General features: G+C 41.2%; 1 protein-coding gene across 1 annotated transcript in view; it reads left to right on the forward strand.

Moving 5' to 3' along the window:
• Window positions 1-1,738: 1,738 nt before the first annotated feature.
• raver2 (ribonucleoprotein, PTB-binding 2) overlaps window positions 1,739-22,631 on the forward strand; it is a 128,998-nt gene continuing 108,105 nt past the window's right edge. Inside the window, exons 1-2 of the mRNA XM_061738722.1 lie at window positions 1,739-1,873; window positions 1,967-2,110. Of these exons, the coding sequence (XP_061594706.1) occupies window positions 1,739-1,873; window positions 1,967-2,110 (279 nt within the window). The remainder of the gene's footprint in view (window positions 1,874-1,966; window positions 2,111-22,631) is intronic.

A 22,631-nucleotide genomic window follows, 5' to 3' on the forward strand; every position in this document is an offset into this window, starting at 1 on the left:
CATCTTTATTATGATTATTGGTACACTTTCTGCTTCTAGTTGACTGTAGGTGTCCTGGCTGATTGTTATTGGCTCCTGTGCGCGTACACGCAGCCCGAGAGCATCCCGGGATAGGGGACACCGGGGACGCGCAAACTCCGCACAGCAACTTACTGTAGTCGACCTACTGGTGAATCTCCATCACTCATTACCCTCCCTCAAACAACAGTATTATTAAATTACAATTTGGTTTAACTAGTTTGATTAAAGTAGCTTTAATGGTGAAATAGGATAAATTGATATAAACTATCAGACATTTTTTATACAAAAGTAATAAATGAATATTACGTTTAAAACCATAACTAATAAAATAGTTTTATACAAAAACGAGCTATACACATAATAAATAAAGAGGGATATTATGATCATACTAATTCATTATTTTTAAATTTTCATATTCTGAAGTTTAGAGACTTGGTTTATTATAGAGCAATGCAAATCATGTTTAAAGCAAAAAATAAAACACTACCAGACAGTGTGCAGAAGTTTTTCATAGCTTCTGAGAGTAAATATGAGTTAAGAGATGGATGCAGATTTTTGTTAACAAAAGCGATAAAAGAAGTTAAAAGAAGATGTATTTCTTTTAAAGGGGTCCAGCTGTGGAATAGTGTTGATTTCAAACTCTTTATATTTGGGAGTTATGGCTGTAATTTAAAAAAGGGGGAAAAGAGATATGTACTGTATGTGTGTGTATATGCATCTATGTGTGTACATGTATCTATGTACTGTATGAAAGTATATGTACAGTATAAGTATATATTATACGTTTGTTTTTTTGTTCTTTTTTTTTCCACACTTGACACCATGTATTGTGTAGCTTAAGTTGTGTAGTAGGCGGGCATTAACCCTTGTGCTGTCTCTGGGTCAAGGGGAGAGAAAAGAAGGAAAGAAGGAAGGAAGTAGGAAAGGGAGTAAGGAAGGGAGAAAAGATGGAAGGAAGTGAGAAAGAAGGAAAGAAGGAAGGAAATAGGAAAGGGAGTAAGGAAGGGAGAAAAGATGGAAGGGAGGGAGAAAGGAAGGAAAGAAGTAAGGAAGTAGGAAAGGGAGTAAGGAAGGGAGAAAAGATGGACGGAAGGGAGAAAGGAAGGAAAGAAGGGAGAAAAGGTGGAAGGAAGGAAAGAAGGAAGAAAGGGGAAAAGAAAGAAGGAAGGAAGTAGGAAAGGGAGTAAGGAAGGGAGAAAAGATGGAAGGGAGGAAAGATGGAAGGGAGGGAGAAAGGAAGGAAAGAAGGGAGGGAGGAAGGAATGGATAAAGGGAAAGAAAGAAGGGAAGAAGGAAGGAATGGAGAAAATAAGGAAAGAAGGAAGGAAAAGCAAAGAAGGTAAAAAAGGAACGAATGACGAAAGGGAGGTAGGAAGAAAAGGGAGTAAAGGAGGGTAAAAAAGGAGGAAAAGAGGAATAAGTGCAGTAATATGCTTCTTCCTGAGCCTTTTTCAGTCAAATTTTAAAATTGGTTTCTTCCTTGTTGCCTTGATGACTGAAATATACTTAAACTAACTAACTAAAATATGTGGAGTTTATCTACAGTCTAAGCATTAAAATGTTTATTTTGTGCTATTAATTGGGTTTGGGGTGTTTCTTTTGAACCTGCTATTGCTCTCGCTCTGGTGCGCACTCACTCCCTCACCTCCCACCTCCGTCTCTGTTTCTGCGCGCAGTCAACTCTCCGTCGCTCTCACTTTCCTCTCAGCTCCCCAACATGGCGGCAGCCTCGTCCATCCAGCCGCCGAGCGTGCACGCTTCTCTGGCCCGGGACAGGTCTCTGTGCCCGGGCACGGCGAGCCCCGAGAACCGGGGTCCGGAGGATGAGGAGGCGGCTGCTGCTGCTGCTGCTGCTGGAGGAGCCGGGGCTCCCGGAGCTCCCGGAGCAGCCGCCGGTGCCGGAGCTGCCGGAGCCGGAGCCGCGGCTGCCGCTCCGGGAGCGCAGCGCTCCGACGCGCGGATTACCCTCCGCGACCTGCCGGACCTGGAGCCGGAGGAGATCGAGAGGAGGCTGGCCAAAACTCGCCAGGAGCTGAGCAACAGGAGGAAGATCCTCATGAAGAACCTGCCGCCGGACGCCACCAACCAGGTGGGTGTCGGTTGTTCCGGAGGGGAAAAGCAGCGAGACTGTGCAGTTTGTTGAGTCTTTTTACGCACCGAGACTTTACTTTGCACCAGCTGCTAATCACGGCCAGGGTTTGGAAAACGCTCTTTTAAAAAGTGATAGAGGTCATTAACCCTTTCATGCTTGGAATAGCGGTTTTAAACTTTTTGCAAACCTCAAAAAGCCAAGTTTGGGATTAAATTAACAATTTCACATGTTTAATTATCCGTTTTATTTGTTGTCACTCTTACGCACTGCTTGCTGTTGCTCCTTATTGAAGAAAGGGGATTGATTTCCTCTCCTTTGGATATCTGCAAGCTCGGTAAATGTTATTTATTTTTATTGAAGTTAAAACTTTGTGTTGTTTATCTTCATTATACTTTGGTTGTTTTTTAAGATTTTAGCAGAAAACGTTGCTTAACATTTTCCATGCTGACAAGTCAAATAGTCCAATTTGGCTATAAATTATGTAAAAACGTGACTTTTCTCTTCGTACTATGAGACTGTTCAGAAAAGGTTTGTGTTTCAAAGTTAATTATTGAAAAAGTAGCCTAGAAGTTGTTAATATGTCCACATTTGAAGGACCCTGCTATGTTTATCCTCCTGCAACTGTATAACAGGCTCTTGTGAACATTCTCATTTTCTTTGTCTCTTTTTAATCCCAGCTCCATATATTGCCATATACAGTAATCGCCAGCATAAATTTGCCAACCTTTATGAATTGCATGCAATTCTATGCATGTTGTGCATAGGAAATGCCCAACTTAAGCTTTAGTCTGGCAAAAAGATCATGAGCAGTATAAATATGTCCACGAGCTGCTGTGCCTTCACTGTGCTCTGCCATGCACAACTTTACAACCTTTTCTGATTTCTCCCACTTAACGACATTCATCACTTGTGTCAGCATGCAAGCCTTTAGGAGGCAGTGTGTCGAGCCTGCGCTGATGATGCACTCCTCGAGGGTAGTAGCATGAAATATTCCTGGAGAGGCTGCTGCCAGGGAGAGCCAGCAGTCTGCAGAAGTGTTGGTGCGTCTGTGTGAGGAAGCAGAGAGTGAGTGGGAACCAGTGACTGCATGGTGTGTGTATGTGTGTGTGTGTTTGAGAAATGACAAGTGGAGGGACGAGAGAAGGGCGGGGGAAAGCCACTTGGATCAGGTGAAGTGACTAAAGTGGAATTTCAGTGTATATTTTCCACATTCTTCATGTGTCACATTGAGTGTGACATGTTCCATGAGGCTGAGCAGATCACTATAAAGTCTGCATTTCATAATAATGTCCATTTAAGAACGTTTTTGGACTTGACATGACCTGCAGCTGGTTGTGATGGCGTTGAACTGCCAAAGCTTCAGAGCATGGCTCTCACGTTTGAACCTACTGCAGACGTCCGGCAGCTTGTCAAAAAACAACAACCCATCAAGAAAATGTCCAAATCACCAGTGTTTAAAAATATTGAATCCAACATAAACTTGTTGTGTTGAGGATTAAAACCCTTTACATCCTTCAGCACTAGGGGTGGGTATTGGGAAGGACCTCACGATACGATACGCATCACGATACTTGAGCCACGATACGATACACATTGCGATATCCCGATTATGCGATATCCCGATTATTATATTTTACATAGTTCACCGAAAAATGTAAAAATGCATTACACATCTTAAAATCCAAGTTGTATATATGTACATCAGATGATAGTGATGGATCTTAAAATCCCAGTTGCACGTTGATCAGATTATAGTGACAATTCATGGGACAAACTGAGTCAAAACAATGTTTTATTATAACTATACAAGCTAAAGTTACAACATATTTGTATATGTTTTTCATATTATTTACATCATATGAAATTAACATTAAATTTAGTATGAGGTTGCTTTAATTATGTGGCAAATGATAATAAACACAAGAAAGATGGGTACTAAAACCAAGGACAGGCACAGTGATCAGTCAGTATAGATATAAATCCATAAATAAATAAACCTCTGTCCATTATTTTTAATTTTTTAAGGACAGGCAATTGTGTTATATAAAAAATAAATGATAAAATGAAATAAAACGTGAAATAAAACCTGAGCTCAGTGCAGGGCCCTCCCAGGGTTGGTAGAGAGTGGCAATGCCCAGGACTGTCACTTAGGTAGGAGCACTGGATGATATAATGGGGAAAAAATCGGGGGTAAAAAATATTAAAAAAAAAAATAAAAAATTGATATTCAAATTTTGAATATCGATATTGAATCAGCTGGTAAAGTATCGCGATATATTGCCATATCGATATTTTTGCCCACCCCTATTCAGCACTAATAATCACACCAGGATGCGTGGTACCTAAAAGCCACTGCTGTACTTCACATTCTAGGGTTTTACATTTGTCGCAAAGGAAAAATCTTGTCACGGTCTTGTGTAACGTGTCTGGACTCTGCAACACTTGGCCAACGCCATCTCCCATTCCCCTCATAGCTGCTGGCCCATTAGTGAACACTCTGCTGTGGACCGGGTATGTGTGAGAGCACGGGGCACGTGTTATAGATATATGGCCCCGTTGACAGTCTCCGTCCCAGGGAGGAGCGAGGGGGAAGGGGCGAGTACTGGGAAGATGGAAGTGTTGGCTGAGGGAAGAGTGCGAGGGAAAGGATGTTAAGGGACAAACATACGAGAGGATGACATGAGTCGTGTTTCCATGACACTTTTATACTAAAGATGATGAAACCTCTAAATCTGTGGTAGAGGTAGCAGTGCAGGGGGTCGGTGTTTCCATTGAACGGTGTTTTTTGTAAGTCTCCGCTGCTAGACTTCTTCTCAAAACGGCAAAAAAGAACATTTCAATGGACAAACACACCCTTTAGTCTTTGACAAATGATTGCGATTGGTTCTACCGCTGTTGAGGAAATGGTCCGATGATGAAGACAGCGGATGGTCGTTCAAATGATTGTTCAGATGCAAATCCCTTATGTAATGTTTAATGATTAACTACATCATATGAATGAGGCCAACAACAGCTGGAAACTAGATTTTGATGACTCTAGATTGACCGGCTACGTTGCATCCAGTGCTGCCAGAGACGTGGAAATGCACAAAACGTGTTTCGATTACACTTTTGCGATAAAGTGGATTATAGAATCAACTGAAAATCCTCCTCCTGGAAGCGTAAAAAGGTTTTGGGGATATTTGGGAGTTTAACATTACAGTTTCCATTACAGGATTTCTTTTTTTATAGTTGGGTTTTGCACAAATCCAGAGGTAATGGAAACACGACTTTAGTGATCTTTAGCGACACTTGCAGTAACGAGCTTCGACAGAATGATCTCCTCTGTGTGGCTCTATTTAGTAAGTTGCAGCTCATTGGCGTGCAGTGCAGTCTACATCTTAGCAGATTTGTTTCAGTTTCATTGGTTTAGTCTGTTTTGATTTAAAAAAAAAACCAACAAAATATAGAGTGTTGACTCTCTGCTCAGATAAATTGGGAATCACAATCACACTACATAAACATCTAGTTGGTGAATTTAGCCTTGAGGAACAAATATCCAGTTACTTCCCTCTGTGTTATGTGCACCAAATGATTACCCCTAATGTTAACATAATAATATTACTCTTACTTAATGAATATGTGCACAATCTTGAAAACCAAGTGGTGCAGGTTTAAATGAATGCATTTCTGCTCGGGGGGAGTGTTTTTAATTCACACGATTCCTCAAAATACACAATACTGAGCTTGAAATTCCTCTCACGGTCTACAGTAATATCTGACTTCAGCTTGATGTCCATGTCAGAGCTGATTGCGGTTTTTATCACCCATTTCATCTCCAAAAGTCTAAAATAAAGCTGACGTTAAAAGGTTTATGAAACAAACGTCACACAACTACTTGTAACTAGTGTCCCTTTTTTATTTTTTTGTTTTAACTGATGATACATTTCATTTCCGTGTATCTTTACATCAAACCCACAACGTGTGTGTGATCATTTGTTTATATTTATGAACACCAGAAGTGTGTTTTGCATATGTGAAGTTTTTTTGCATATGTACTGGTAAACAAAAGTACACGTAAGCGAGACAAAGCAGAGTTTATCCGAGCTGTTCCCTTTCCTCCTCTCTCACCCTCGGACATCCCTCTTTATGTGTGTGATTGTGTGTGTTTTGGTACCAGATGTTCATAAAATGTGATGCTCCTGAGCCTCCATCACTTCCTTCGCCCACAAAGCTGCATCCGCTCACATCACTGTCATCTTAAGTGGCACAACCCCGATGTTTTGGGGATGTTTTTGTCATATCAACGTCATACTCAGTCTCGCCTGCATAAACCAGCATGGCTGTGCCATTAGTTTACTTGTTTTATGGCATCATTTGTCTATTTTATGGCTTAGTTTGGCAGTGGTTTTTGAAGGTGACTCTCTGCAAGAACACCGATGGACCCAGCTGGAGATGGATGCGGCTTCTTATTGCTGAGCTGTTTTATGGCCGAGAGCAGGAGGAGGAGCCTTTTTAGTGATGATCACTGACTGATTTCCACTAAAGTAGATATCAATTCTTTATTTCAAGCATTTTTGTAAGCTGAAAATATAGCAGGTCTTCATAAATGATATGGGTACAAAAAGTATAGGTTTCAGGTGAAATGTTTCCTCTAAAAGTAAAAAACTTGTAGGCTAAATGGTGGAGGTGGGAGTTGTGATGAGTGGATAGCTGAGTGGATAAAAGGTTTGCAACTACCTCAAAAGAAAAGCCTTTATGGGAAGCATACAGGAGGAATAGAAAGTAGACTAATTAGATAAAATGGTGGAGAGAATAATGGTTTTGTACTTGCCCGTGGAGAGTAAGGAATCAGAAATGAGTTCTTGTTTGGACCCACAAAGATTCCTGCATTAAAAATGAACCGTTTTTATGTCTAAAAAGAAAAAGATCTTAGTTGAATCTGTCCAAATATTCCTCTTTTCTCTTTCTACTTTGGTTAAACTGTATTTGGACTGCAGAGGAGATGTCTGCCTGCTGATCACAACTGCTGCCGTCGCCGTCCGTTACCATGCAGAGCGGGTGGAGCGCTGGTTGACACCGGCCCGAATCCTGCCCGGTCCCTTTTTACGCAACTTCTGGGCCATTGACCTTTTTGTTGAACGGCAGAAACAGACTTGTATCTGAGTGAAGATTTAAAAGCACGATCCGACATGAGGTGAAGCCTCTGGAAAGTGAAACGGTGTAATGAGCTGGAGAGATCATTGTGATGGTTGTCTGACGAGCACGTTTAACCTTTCTCTGGAGGGGGGGAGACACACACTCACTCGAACCCTGTGATTACATGACGCGCAATGTAATAGGCGCTAAACATAACTAACTACAGTCCAGTCAGTGGGAGGGAGCTCTGGGGGTGCAAACGTGTCAGTGGTTTGATTGTAATGACAACGCTAAGTCCGGTCAGCTTCCGCCGCGGTTACCTAAAAAAAGTGTGAAAAGAGTATTGAGTCACTTCCTTTTATTAGCAGCGAAGGCATGAGGCCGGTCAGGGTAACCTTTGACCAGAGCCAAGCAGAGGCTGTTTTTGTGCGTGTTGACAGCAGGAAGTGGGATCACCCCAGATGACGGCTGAACCGGTCCTGTCTCAGGGCCGCCAGCTGCTCCTCGCAGCCCGGCGCTCACGTCCTCACTGATGTCAACCAACTAGGGCTGCAGCTATCCAATATTTTAGTAATCAAGTATTCTACCGAAAATTCCATCGATTAATCGAGTAATTGGATAAAACATTTTTTTGTTTAGTTAAAGAGCAATTATAAATATACATAAGATGTTAGATGTTAATTGACATTACTAAGACTAAATTATATAATACAGTAGGTTCATGGCTGTGCATTTAAAAACCCTGAACTTACACCAGTCGACCAAATTCATCGCCTTCACTCAAGAAACTAAGGATCTTACCAAGAAATGTTCTTATTTCTAACCTAAAAATGCCATTACACCTGATAACAAGCATCACTTAAAAGGTTAAGTGTTTTTCCCATGTGTTTCAATTGAACTTTCATTTGTGTCGAGCAAATTTTAAGTTCTAGTTACGGTAAGTTTTAAGTTAAAGTCTTTAAGATTTTGAGTTTTGGCAGTGTTCAAAATAAAATTACCGTATTTTCGCGACCATAAGGCGCACATACATTTTTTATTTTTGTTTTAAATGTGCCGGGCGCCTTATGAAACGGTGCACCGTGTCTATTACCTGAATTACGGTAACGTAAGGCCGGCCACCATGAGAACGGTAAAAAGAGAAGGGGGCGGGTGAAGCCCCCGTGAGTTACGGACATGAATGAGACCATCCACTGAGCTTTTTAATGCGGAAACAAAGATGAAGACTTTTAAGGATTTGCTTGATGTGTAAAGTGAAATAAAATACAATCAAACTAAGTTTTGCTCCCGCTCTATTTTTAAATAAGCACACTTGTGTGTGTGTGTTCTGCAGCGCGTGTGTGTTTTGCATGTCGGGAAAGAGGATGCACCTGCCGTGGGGTTGCGGGGCCAGCGCGCTGCATCCCCGGGGCAGATCCGGCTGAAATGCCGGTGCTCTTTCCCCGGGAGTCCCTGCTACCAGTCCAGGCGGGTTCCTCCGGTCCCGGCCGGTCGGAACCGGTCACGTTCACCGGTTGAAGCCGCGGTGATGCGCGCTGCTCCAGCCCGACTTCCTGGTTCCCAAAGCGGGGTCCGATCGAATTCTCCTGGTTCCTGGCCGCTTTGGGAGCAGGGATTTCTGGACTCCGTCCCAGGTTGGATCAGCTTCACCCTCCGAGATTTTCAGCGAAATCTGTCGGTTACAAACCCCGGTACCGGATCCCCGACATGCGCGTGTGTGCGTTTCGCGCCGCGAAACGCACACATACTCATTTATGTTGTGCTTGCCTGCCACGCTGATGGACAGAAACACCTATGATGATTTTTAAAAGAAAAACTTTGCATAAGACGTTTCCAGCCGGAGTCATTATAACGGCGAATGAAAAGGGGTGGCTGGATGAAGGGATGATGATCAAGTGGCTGAGACAGGTCTGGAAATTCGGACTGGCGCAGCTGAAATAGCGGAGCTCTTTAATGCCGAAACAGAGGGTGAGGACTTTGAAGGATTTGCTTGATGTGTAAAGTGAAATAAAATACAATCAAACTAAGTTTTGCTCCGCTCTATTTTTAAATAAGCACACTTGTGTGCTTGTGTGTGTGTTCTGCAGCGGGGGTGTGTGTTTTGTGGCGCGCGTGTGTGTTTTGCCACACGCGTGTGTGCAGCTCCGTGTCTGTAGACTGCGCCTTTTGGGTCGGTGCGCCGTATGTGTGTTTTAAAACCAAAAATTACACACAAAACTGAGGGTGCGCCTTTTCACACGGTGCGCCGTATGGTCGTGAAAATACGGTATGAGACCTGCTGTATTGGAGCACATTTTCTTTTAGTTAAAACTGTAGCGGGAACAGATGTTTAGAGGAACCTATGTATGTACCGGGTGAAGGCTGATTTATGGTTCCGCGTTACACCAACGCAGAGCCTACGCCGTACCCTACGGCGTAGGCTCTGCGTCGATTTAACGCGGACCATAAATCAGGCTTTATAGGAGAACGGACCAGAAGAATATAGAGTGGATTAAAAATAAAGTTAAGCACTGAGCTACATGTGTCTCCCGTCTGGGCCATTGCAGACTGCGTGACCACGGCATGTTACTAAAACCAAACATATCCGCTGCCTCTTTCTTCCCCCTTTAACGTGCTCGGCGTCAGCGCGTTGTACCGTCAGCGCGTTGTACCGTCAGCGCGTTGTACCGCCAGCGCGTTGTGCCGCATTAAATGTAGTCCGGGCGAAATACCTGCTTTGAGCTGCAAAATTAAACGATTACTCGAGGCAGAGAAAATTCCTCGATCATTTTTTGTAATCGAATTACTCGAATTATTCAAGGTTTCACGTTTCAGCCCTACAACCAACTGTCCAGAGGAGTCCAACCTGAAGTGAAGTATTATGACAAGATGATCGCATGATGGTGTCTTTTTAGATGTAGCTTTCTTGTATAAAGGGACTGTTGGGTTGGGCGAAAAAAAAAAATAAAAAAAAATTCTAGCACTGGCATGGCAGTCCAACTGTGTCCAACTGGACTCGCAGCAGTCTGACCAGCACTGATCCAGCTGGAACCTCCTATGTGATTTCTTGCTTGTGTTCTCTCACATGTAATTGGCTTTGGATAAAAGCGTCTGCTAAATGACAGTAGTAGGTTTGAATGAAGGCATTCTGCTGAAGAGGTTTCAGCAAGTGGTCGTAACACTGAAGAAATGCCGTCCTATGAGATGTTTAGCTAATGGTTGCCTCTCTGGTAACATGGAAGCAAAAAGTAAAGTGCTCAAATCTAATAAAATTTGGTACAAAAAGTGCTCTTTCCTCCTGATAATTTTAAATGACGGACAACACTCTGAATAGTATCTACTGTGAAGTTTTCAGCGTTCAGATTACCTTCTGTTCTCAGCCATGATGATCACAAAGAGATGTGGTCCATCCTAAAAAAAAAGATAAAAAAATAAATACAATTATTTAATGTATTTAAAAAAAAACATGATGTGAATGAAAGTCAAGCAAAATAGACATTATAAAATAATCTTGCTCTTTCTTAACACTGTTACAAAGCAAATGACTAGTGTTGATTTAAAAAAAAAAAAGAAGTTAATTTTAATTACTCTTATTAGACATTGCTGCCCGCAGTTTAAAGGCTCACATTTAATAAGTAAAGCTGAGTGATCTAAGCTGGGTTGTTTTCTCTAAACATTTCAATAAAATTCCTCATGCTTGAAATTGATTATGTCAAAGTAACTTATTAATTTAGTATTATTTAATCATTTAGCCATGATGCCTAATGTAGATTTTGATATATATTTCTCCTAAAGCTACAGCTGAAGGCTCGCTATCAATTAAGCCTGTGACATACAGTAATAGTTCAAAACTGTGATGGGAATGACTTGCGATAAATAAACTAACACTTCACTCTTTGATGCTTTGCAGTAAAAATGGAGCCCCGACAGTAAATAGCCTTTGCAGACACACAAAAGAAGTATTATTTATGCTTCAGAAACATGGCCTTTTATTAAAGATAAACGATGATGTAAAGTATCTGATTAACTTCTCACAAAGTAAGATTTCATCTGATTAGCCAAATCTGTCATTGACGTTTAGAGTGTAAATGCACGGCACAAGGAAAATGATAGTCTACCGTTTATTACAATGCATTGATATTGTGCATGTTATTTATTTTTCGATATAAGCAGATTTGCAATTTGCTTCACGTTTCTTTTCCACATCAAAAAACCCAGGGTTAAAGGTTAACCGTTTAATCGATCGAGCCCTGCTCCATCTGACCTGTCCGACACACGTGGAGCTGAATGCAAAAACCGAGCGTACTCTTTCTGTTACGAACAAAATGATTATGAAAGCTAATGGTTGATCTGTTCAGGCACAATACCTTTTACTTTACCACCTTGTTAGATTTCCATCTAGCAAAAGACACTGTCCATGACGTAGTTGAGGTGTTGCTTCCTGTCCTTAACTAGATTAAGTCCATCTCATTTCACTTAGGGAATTGGATAAAACTGATCACAGTTGAAGCAACGCAAGCTAGAGATGCACTGAACAGAAAGCTTAACGTTGTCCCAATTAATTAATTAATTTGTGTGCGTAGTTTATCTTAGTTGTTTGCGTTTTTATATCTAATGTTTAGTGTTACAAAAAAAAACAGCAGTGGAGGCAATTGATCCCACGCGAGTGGATTTGCAGCTGTTGTACATAATGATGCGTTGCGGAGCGGTGAATACTCCTTAAAAATGTCAACAAGTGCTGCCTGTTGGTGTGTTTTACTGCTGCTCTCACGGACTGCTAGTCCATGAACGGGGGACCTGACGGACCACGTGGCTGCTGAGGCTGATAATGAGTTTGACTCTCCTCCCCTGCTGGGCTCCTTTCCGGCAGCTTCAGCACCTTCTCAAGTGGAAGTGAGCAGGAGTGAAAACCTCTGAGGAGTGAAAGAATAAGAAAAGTAAGATACAGACGTAGTTTGCTGTGCCGTTTTATATTAAGATGAGGGTGTAGAAAAATTAGATGTGCTATATGTCAGGAATATTCTGCAATGTAACTATTACCCGCTAGGGATGGGCGGTATGGACTAAAAAATGTATCACGATAATTTCTGGCATTTATCCCGATAACGATAAAAATGACGATAAAAAAAATACCAATTCAACTCCATCTTTTTAACTATAAATCTATCTCGCTCTCAGATCCGCCATGTTTGTTACACAAAAACGTCATCAACGGGAATTTATCTTTCTTTCTTTCTTTCTTTCTTTCTTTCTTTCTTTCTTTCTTTCTTTCTTTCTTTCTTTCTTTCTTTCTTTCTTTCTTTCTTTCTTTCTTTCTTTCTTTCTTTCTTTCTTTCTTTCTTTCTTTCTTTCTTTCTTTCTTTCTTTCTTTCTTTCTTTCTTTCTTTCAGGCTCATTTCCTTCCTTCCTTCCTTCCTTCCTTCCTTCTTTCCTCCTGCTCTCTCCTTCCTTCTTCCCTTCCTCCTTTCTCCCTTCCTTCCTCCTTTCCTTGTTTTCTTCCTTCCTTCCTTCCTTCCTTCCTTCCTTCCTTCCTTCCTTCCTTCCTTCCTTCCTTCCTTCCTTCCTTCCTTCCTTCCTTCCTTCCTTCCTTCCTTCCTTCCTTCCTTCCTTCCTTCCTTCTTTTCTTCCTTCCTTCCTTCTTTCCTTGTTTTCTTCCTTCCTTCCTTCCTTCCTTCCTTCCTTCCTTCCTTCCTTCTTTCCTCCTGCTCTCTCCTTCCTTCCTTCCTTCTTCCTTTCCTTGTTTTCTCCCTTCCTTCCTCCTTTCCTTGTTTTCTTCCTTCCTTCCTTCCTTCCTTCCTTCCTTCCTTCCTTCCTTCCTTCCTTCCTTCCTCCCTTCCTTCCTTCCTCCCTTCCTTCCTTCCTCCCTTCCTTCCTTCTTTCCTTGTTTCCTTCCTTCCTTCCTTCCTTCCTTCCTTCCTTCCTTCCTTCCTTCTTTCCTCCTGCTCTCTCCTTCCTTCCTTCTTTCCTCCTGCTCTCTCCTTCCTTCCTTCTTTCCTCCTGCTCTCTCCTTCCTTCCTTCTTCCTTTCCTTGTTTTCTCCCTTCCTTCCTCCTTTCCTTGTTTTCTTCCTTCCTTCCTTCCTTCCTTCCTTCCTTCCTTCCTTCCTTCCTTCCTTCCTTCCTTCCTTCCTTCCTCCCTTCCTTCCTTCTTTTCTCCCTTCCTTCCTTCTTTCCTTCCTTCCTTCCTTCCTTCCTTCCTTCCTTCCTTGTTTTCTTCCTTCCTTCCTTCCTTCCTTCCTTCCTTCCTTCCTTCCATAAACCAGCTTTACACAAAAACGTCATCAACGGGAATTTATCGTTTTTACCGTGAGATGAAAAATTCTTACCGTGGGGAATATTTTTGACGGTTTATCGTGAACGGTAAAATATCGCCCATTCCTATTACCCGCAATAAAAATGCAAACACAGAGTTGTTGTTGTTTAGTCCGGCAGTGAAAAAGGGGCAACTGTAAGAGACAGCCGGATGATTCAATTGCGATGGAGGAAGACGGGGATTTGCAGATTTGCCTTGAAGCCGAGGGAAAATGAAACGAGGACAAAAACACAGGACTCAAAACAAACTTGTTAAACCCAGAAATTCAAGTGTCTCCGCAGAGAGGGAGTTCCATGAAAAAAAACAAGGTGTGAAGACGCAGAAAATGTGTTGGAGAGATGGAAAGGAATGGCTGGATGCTCGTGTTTATGCTCGTCTGCTTACAGTGTCTGTGTGCAGATTTTCCACGAAGCTACTCCTGGCAGCCATTTGATGGGCCAGTGAACCGTGCTGTGCATGGTTTGAGCCACCTGTCTCTCTCACACACACACACACACACACACACACACACACACACACACACACACACACACACACACACACACACACACACACACACAGAGATAGCCTGGCCCTTACCAGATATGGAAAATAATGTTTTTTTTTAAGATCTATTAGGGATGCGTGATTTTAAATCTAAGTGAACATGCAACATATTGGTAAACTATGTGTTTTAATGGACGGCAGCTGCTTTCGTTGTCTCATTAATGTGAAAGTAAGCCTGAATGCCCAAACGTTTCTCCGCTCTGTTTTAATCAGTTCAGTATGACAACATCTGGTGTCCCGTTGAAGGGTTTTTGAATACCAAACAGAAACCATTTTATCATTTTTAGACTTGACAAGTAGGAAATTACACGTACCCCAATTATGCGATTGCCAAAATATGGCAGCGAGATATCTGATTCAGGACTGCCAGGATAAACAAGACATTTAAAGTTATATTTACCAAATAATCAACAGAGGGGAGACTGCTCATTAAGTTTCATGCATTATTTAATTTTAATGTGTGATGATGATAATGTAATAGCACTGAAAACAGAGTGTACTGTAGTGTCACTGTGGAGTGTACTTTATGGGCTTGCTGGCAGGCCCGGGCTCCATGCTGTCCTCGCTCCTCCTCGTGGCAGCATACATCACTTTTTCAGTGGGTCAAGGACGCAGTTACTGTCAGCAAGGAGGCCGTACAGACTGTGCTTGTCCCCTAAATCCCTTCATGGACCTGAAGTGATGGTCCACTGCTCCTGTCCCCCAGTGGCCCCGTTTGTCGTGCTAAACTATCTCATTTATTACACCAGAACAAAAGGAGTGTGTGTGTGTTTGTGCAACGAATAACCAGGTGTTAAAGCAAACACTGTTGTTTTTCTCCTCCCATATTGCCTGAAGGGGATATTCCCTTTAGTTTTGCATTCTCACCTCGTATTTCTCTTATTTCCTTTTACACTTCCTCTCCAGAGTGACACGAATCCATTCTGGCTTACAAGTTTGTTGTGAAAGCATCAAAAACACTTGAGTGTCCTGGGAGGCACTTTTCAGGAGTGATAATTTGAGATATTTGTTGTGCTCAAGCACATGTAATAAGGTTCTCACTGGAATGAGAAGAGGTGGAAACTCTATTCACATCATTTCTTCTCTTCAGACGTATCAGGATGGAGCAGTTTACGTGCCTGACTGATCCTACGGTGTATTTTGTCTAGGACAACAATTTGGTCCTACATGTTGGGTCGGACACAGATGGTAGAGTTCATCTTGAAGTGATCGTCTGCAGCTCCTGCCTCTCTCGGCAGATCCACAGCAGAGCAGTGCTTTTGAGTGAGTATCTGAAATGGAGGCTCTCATTTCAGGTGCCGTTTCTGTGGTGAAATCAGAAATGACTAGTGCGTTTCTCCGAAACTCAGTTACTGTAAAGGCCCTGACACACCAAGCCGACTGTCGGCCGTCCATGAGCATCGGTGCGCGTCTGTCGGCCTAGTTTTCCCGGTGTGTCCCGCACGTCGCCACAGGTCGGTCAAACAGCTCACTCTGTGATTGGCTGTTCCCAGAATTTCCCAGAATGCTTTTCGTCGTCATTTGCGGATTGAATCAAAAAAAAAAACATGGGGGACATTTCTTATTTTTTTAGTGAATAAAATCAATATTTTGAGTAAGTTTCTGCATAAAAATGTGTTTTGATTACATTTCTAGCGAGAAACATATATTTTACTTTCATAATATTCACTCAGTGAATGTATAATATAATCACTCGCTTGCCCGTTGTTGCAAAGTCTTTTTCAAACCTCGCCACGGTTTTCAAACCGTGCTTCTTTTTGAGCCCGACCCAGCCAGACACAGGCGACGCGAGGCGACACAGCAGTCGGCCGACAGCGGGCGACGTCGGGTTGGTGTGTCCTCGGCTTAACATAAGCTGTCTGCTCATGGCTGAGATTCGTCCTCTTAACCTTCCAGGCAAACCCACAGCCAGTCACGGCGGTTTGTTGGTACAATTACCGCAAAACACCAAATAAAGGCGTTTATTTGCTAAAATCATTTGTGTTTTATTAATTGTGTTTCTCCATTCAACCCAAATCTTATCGTTCGTCTTTGATCTAGCCACCTAGCTCTAGCCGCGAACGGCTTCTCGTTGTCAGCTTTGGTCTGATGCAACTCTTTTGCCATCACTCGCATAATCTTCCGCAATTATCTGCCGCTGGTATCTGGCACGATCGTGAAGTATCCAAGCAAAAAAAGGGGGGGGGGTGAGCGAAGAGCTAAAGCAGTGGTCTTAGACCCCAGTCCTCGAGATCTACTGTCCTGCATGTTTTAGATGTTACCCTGCTTCAGCACAACGTGATACAAGGAGCTGTGTCAACAACAGAACTGTCCAGACCTTGATAACAAGCTAATGAGGACTGTTAATTAGAATCAGGTGTGCTGAGGGCGGGAAACTTCCAAAACATGCGGGACAGTTGATCTTGAGGACCAGGGTTGGGGACCACTGAGATAGAGATTACGAGCTCACCTCTTTTCCCCTCCTTTGATTTGCCTCTCTCTTTGATAAGGAAGGAAGGAAGGAAGGAAGGAAGGAAGGAAGGAAGGAAGGAAGGAAGGAAGGAAGGAAGGAAGGAAGGAAGGAAGGAAGGAAGGAAGGAAGGAAGGAAGGAAGGAAGGAAGGAAGGAAGGAAGGAAGGAAGGAAGGAAGGAAGGAAGGAAGGAAGGAAGGAAGGAAGGAAGGAAGGAAGGAAGGAAGGAAGGAAGGAAGGAAGGAAGGAAGGAAGGAAGGAAGGAAGGAAGGAAGGAAGGAAGGAAGGAAGGAAGGAAGGAAGGAAGGAAGGAAGGAAGGAAGGAAGGAAGGAAGGAAGGAAGGAAGGAAGGAAGGAAGGAAGGAAGGAAGGAAGGAAGGAAGGAAGGAAGGAAGGAAGGAAGGAAGGAAGGAAGGAAGGAAGGAAGGAAGGAAGGAAGGAAGGAAGGAAGGAAGGAAGGAAGGAAGGAAGGATCTGAGAGCGAGATAGATTTATAGTTACAAAGATGGATGGATGGATGGAAGGAAGGAAGGAAGGAAGGAAGGAAGGAAGGAAGGAAGGAAGGAAGGAAGGAAGGAAGGAAGGAAGGAAGGAAGGAAGGAAGGAAGGAAGGAAGGAAGGAAGGAAGGAAGGAAGGAAGGAAGGAAGGAAGGAAGGAAGGAAGGAAGGAAGGAAGGAAGGAAGGAAGGAAGGAAGGAAGGAAGGAAGGAAGGAAGGAAGGAAGGAAGGAAGTTAGTTCCCATTTATGAGGTTTTCTGAGTCATTCCAGTTTTGCAGTACAGGTGTAACTCATTTAATTGGTTTTTATCAATTCAATTTAATTGGTGTAGTTTAGTAGCATTTAGTATCTTTTTAGAGCAGTAGATTTATACTTAAAAAGGTGGAGTTGAATTGGTATTTTTTTTATCGTCATTTTTATTGTTATTGGGATAAATGCCAGAAATTATTGTGATACATTTTTTAGTCCATACCGCCCATCCCTAGATGTTTCTGATGATAGATCCTGAATCAGTGAACGTCCACTCCTGCTGTCCAGTCTGTCTGTGACTGTGTGGTGATGGTACAGCTATTCTTTGCCCTACTCACTGAAGTCTGTGGTGATTTCCCACGATGCCAACTGTTGGTTTCCAAACTGAATAGAGTATATTGATTGTGACCAAGGGCATCAACATGAGACTCAGGTGGTGTTGATCCATGGCTGTGCTACTGGAGTTATAATGTTGCTGTTGAGGTTCTGGCTGTAATATTTGGGTTCCTCTTTGGGTTGATCTGTATATACTGGGTGCAAATATAGGTGAAATATGTAATTCTGCCCTCTTTTTAAGGACCTGGACAACTAAACTTTAAAGACTTGTAAAAGATCTTGTTACTTTTGTACAGCAAATACATATAACTTTTGGATTTCCAATTTTTTTTTTATCAACACGCATAGCATTGCTATTTAAAAAAATTGCTAGTTAAATTATCTGGTTAAAGAATGCCAGTATTGAAAGTAATTCAAATGTTTTTTTTTTTTTTTTCCAGGAGCAGCCACTTATTATTCTGAGAAACAAACACGGTGGCATATTTGATTTACTGATGAAAATACTCTTGTAATTAGCCTTGAGGGCCTTGGTGCTTGTGTTTGGTTTATAAGATGGAAAGTTTTTCCTTTGTTGCGTCAGTGCACGTTATTTCTCATCACTAGTATGATGAGAGAAATCAAGTAGGCCTTGTTTTTAAACAAAAAACTGGATAGCTACCAATGTTCATTCTCATTAAAATGTGTTACTAATGGATGCATTACCATTATAAGCAGTAGGGCTGCAACTAATGAATATTTTAGTAGTCGATCAATCTATCAATTATTGAAACGATGATTTTACTGATCAGATTATGAATTGTGCTTAAAATTAGCCTGAGATTGTTTAAGGCATGTGCCAACTTTCAAGAAAACAATGAAAGACGCAGGCATTTTTTAGCTGTTGTATTGATTGACGTCATTAAAAGAAACATGAACACCATTATTTGTTGTTGCACGTTCCGATCCACGGCATGAAACAGTCGTTTGGTAATGTCACCAACTAATAATCGATTACAGTTTTTCACAATTGTTTAAACACATTTATTGGAACATCAGACCCAATGTGTACAACCTGAAACTCATGTTTCAGGTGGCTGAACCAATCCTGCTGAACTCAAAGCACATTTACTGCTCTAGACTCAAATTCCCATTCCATACCACACATTTCTCACAACACTATACACAATTCCCAATATCCTGCACACTCTTCCTGAATTCCCTCTCTTGCTGTTCACACAGAACACACAGTCAATCACATTTCTAAACTCCAATAGTGTGCAACATGCAATCAGCAATTTGCCATTGAATTCATATTCATTGATGAAGCGGGGTTCAACCTTGTGAAAAGAAGGCGCTGAGGGAGGAATATCATCGGCCAGCGTGCCATCACAAAGGTCCCTGGCCAACGCGGAGGGAACATAACAATGTGTGCTGCCATCAATTTGATTGATTTGATATGTTTATTTGGTCACGTTATAGAAGTCAGTAGTCAATACAAAGTTGTTTTTTTACATGTATATCAAACAAGGACCTAAAGGTGTAGACTGAAGCCAAAGCTTATTTTGTCTACCCTTTACAGTAACACAATGTAACCACTATAGTGCAAGATTTGAAAAAACAAAATAACTATATGAGAAGAAAAAAAAATATATATATATACATACACATATACATATATATATATATATATATATATATATATATATATATATATATATATATATATATATATATATATATATATATATATATATATATATATATATATATATATATATATATATATATATATATATATATATATATATGAGAGAAAGAAAGAAACAAAGTAAATAAATAAGAAAAATAAATAAATGTTGCTCAAACTGGCAAACTGGACTCAATCACTACGGCGTCCTCCATCACCATGCCACCCTTGGCCCCTACAACACTGCACTTCTTCTAGCATTCCTACTCATACTGTAAAATATTACCGGTATATATTTGTTGTTACAGTAAAGGATTGTGTGTTGTTTTCTATTTGAGTAGCCTATACATATGAATACTATATGGTGATATATTACATCCAACAGCTGAAGGTATAACACTGAACATATTCATTCATATAGTGTTTTCCATTCATACTATAGTGTCTTCCATTCTGCACATCAGTGTTCAGTGGGTGCTTAGAAATGTCTACTCAAATGATGTATGTGTTTGGCATTTGAGAAGGAAATACCATTTAGTGAAGAGTTAACACTGTTTTGAGGATAGAGTGTGTGTAATTTGTGTTTAGAGTTTTGAGAAAGTGAGGTAGTCTATCAGGAAATGTGTTTAAAAAATTGTGAAAAACTGTATTAGATTCGTTGGCAACTAATTTTGTCATCAAATTTTGTTGACCGCGTTGATTATTCGTCTTGCAGTCCTCATAATCAGTCTTATTGATGGATTGTGTCTAACCAAATAGTAGGTTTTATCAATTTTAAAAATGCAGTGCGACTCGTGACTGAAAGAACAGGATCAACAATACAAGCAGGGGAAAAGAGTTTCCTCTGGGGTTGCTGGTTCCTCCCTCAGAGACGGGGGTTGAGAGGTTCAGTCATCTGGGAGTGACTGAGTAGAGCCTCTGCTCCTCCACATCCAGAGGAGCCAGATGTGGATAGGATGCTTCCCTGGAGCTACGCTGCTCAGGAGCGTCCTGGGAGGGCCTGTCCAACTGGGAGAGACTACATCTCCCGCTTGGCCTTGGGAGGCCTTCATATCCATCGAGAGGCTGGATTGATGCTTGCATTGATGACGTATGAACCTGGATACGTGGGAATGAATAAATGGATGGATGGATACATTAAAGAATGGATGTCTTTCTGAGTGTATTAAATCTGTGTATCATTCGTTCTTTCCATTTTCAATTGGCAATCAACAACCAAAACATGAAAAAGTGCCTGGTTATTTTGTTATTTGTTTTTTATTATAACACAAAAAACAAAAAAACTTCTGGTTTTTCATATTTCAATTTTAGGCACAGATCAAAAATATGAAATAGAAAAATGGGCCACAGGACTGAATTTGATTTTAATATTTAATTTGTCGGGTTTACGTGACCCGGAAATCTTCTACATCCATGGTACGCAGCGCTGGAACTGGATTAAGGATTATTTTTTAAAGATTGATTAAGGACTTGTTCCACAGCGGTTTGACGCACAAAGACATGTTTCCTTTTCATGTTTCATGTTTTGGTTTTTGATTGCCAATTGAAAATGGAAAGAACGAATGATAGATTACTACTTAGTTCTCATAAGCGTATAGGGCCACATACTACATTTTCTTTTTCAGTTCTGTTTGAGGTTAGATTAAACCGGTTAAGACTCTTTTTAGTTAGTCAAAGTAGGAAGGCATGTAATAAAACTGGTAACATTGACCAGTCATATCTGTGTTCCATTCCGTTCTCTGTTCAGCTCATGCTAGAAGAGGTTATTCTGTGATGGTTGGCAGACGGTGAAATGTTTGAAATTTCCGCCTTGATGGGATTGCAGAATTTAATCATTACGTCCGCTTTTTGTTGCTGTTGCAGGAGTTTAGATTGTCAAGTGTGAAAAAGGTCTGTTAACATCCAGACAGCCAGCTGGAGGCGAGTTGTTGATTAACTTGTTCTGATTCTGGCTGCAGTTGGATGGTGAACCTTTAACACAAAGTATCTTAGGTTAAGAAGACAACAGCTTTCCGGGAACATCAAACCCATTCGTAAAGTTATTCATGCACATTAATGTAGATTTTAAACTGTAGTTTAAAATAAGACTACTTTGTGGATTGCTTTTTTTGCTAGTAGATCTGCTTTCATGTAATCAAGTGACAGCCGGCCATGTCTGAATGATCTCCCATGTGTCTTTTCTGTAACATTTATCAACACCACTCTGGCTAAGTTGGATCTGGCAACACAATCTTATCACTTATCAATATTTTCAACAGATCCCAGTGAATGAGATGCCAATCACACTCGATTTTTAGTATATTCAAACATCTCCAACAATGAAATTGCTCTTTATTTTGGTATCAACCAAACTTTACTGCGTCGTTTGCAGCTTGTTCAGGATGCTCGCCTGCTGACAAGTACGCAGAAACATGACCGCATCACTCCTGCACTGCACTCCTCACACTGGCTCCCCGTTTAATGTACAGTTCATTTTAAGCTCTTGTTGGTTGTTTCTAGTGCTATAAATAGCCTTGCTCCCTCATATCTTTGCAATGTTTTACATTTCTGTCAACCCAGCAGAAAAAACTGAGGTTCCACGGACGAGGGGGAAGAGTGGTTTGATCGCTCTTGTGCTGTAGCTGGTCCTAAACTCTGGGACGCGCTGCGCCCTGAGTTACTGTCCCTCGCAGAGCCGCCAAATCTAAACTAAAGACCCACCAGATTGGCATTTGGTACATTATGGCATTTAAAAAAAACAAAAAAACTCTTATTTATTTAATTGTTTTTTAATAGGATTTTTTTTTATTGCAATATTTGTATGAGTCTTATTATTTTTGTAGTCCATGTTTTTATTTGGTTTTAATTGTGAAGCACTTTGGTCAACCCTGGCTGTTTTTAAAAGTGCTATACAAATATAGATTGATTGATTTTCTGCATCTACCGCCTTCCTGGCATGTTAATAGAAATTAATATATTGATGCAACGTTATGATGTGAGAACACTAAATCTCAGAGGAATTCTTTTTATACCTCATTTGAATGAAACAATAAGAATCATCAGAACGGACCAATGAGTGAATACCACTGATTAAACAGGATGCAACCATTAAAGCTGCATGACTCATGTATGGAGTTCATAATTAAAATGGGGGGATTTATTGTCACCTTCAACAACCCTGTATTTTTATCTCCTAAAATATAAAACGTTTAGTTAAAATCTGAGCAAATATGTGTGAGAGTAAGTTTAATTTGCTGCTATAAAAGTGGCCTGAGGTGCAGAAAACAAAAGTCAAGCGTACGGATTTGGTTTGGTTTACTTAATGCCACTCTGGTAAAATTCACATAAAAGTACTTTGATGGAATGGAAAATAAAATAATGCACAACA

The sequence above is a fragment of the Cololabis saira genome, chromosome 13 (assembly GCF_033807715.1).
Source record: "Cololabis saira isolate AMF1-May2022 chromosome 13, fColSai1.1, whole genome shotgun sequence".
Taxonomy (NCBI): Eukaryota; Metazoa; Chordata; class Actinopteri; order Beloniformes; family Belonidae; genus Cololabis; species Cololabis saira.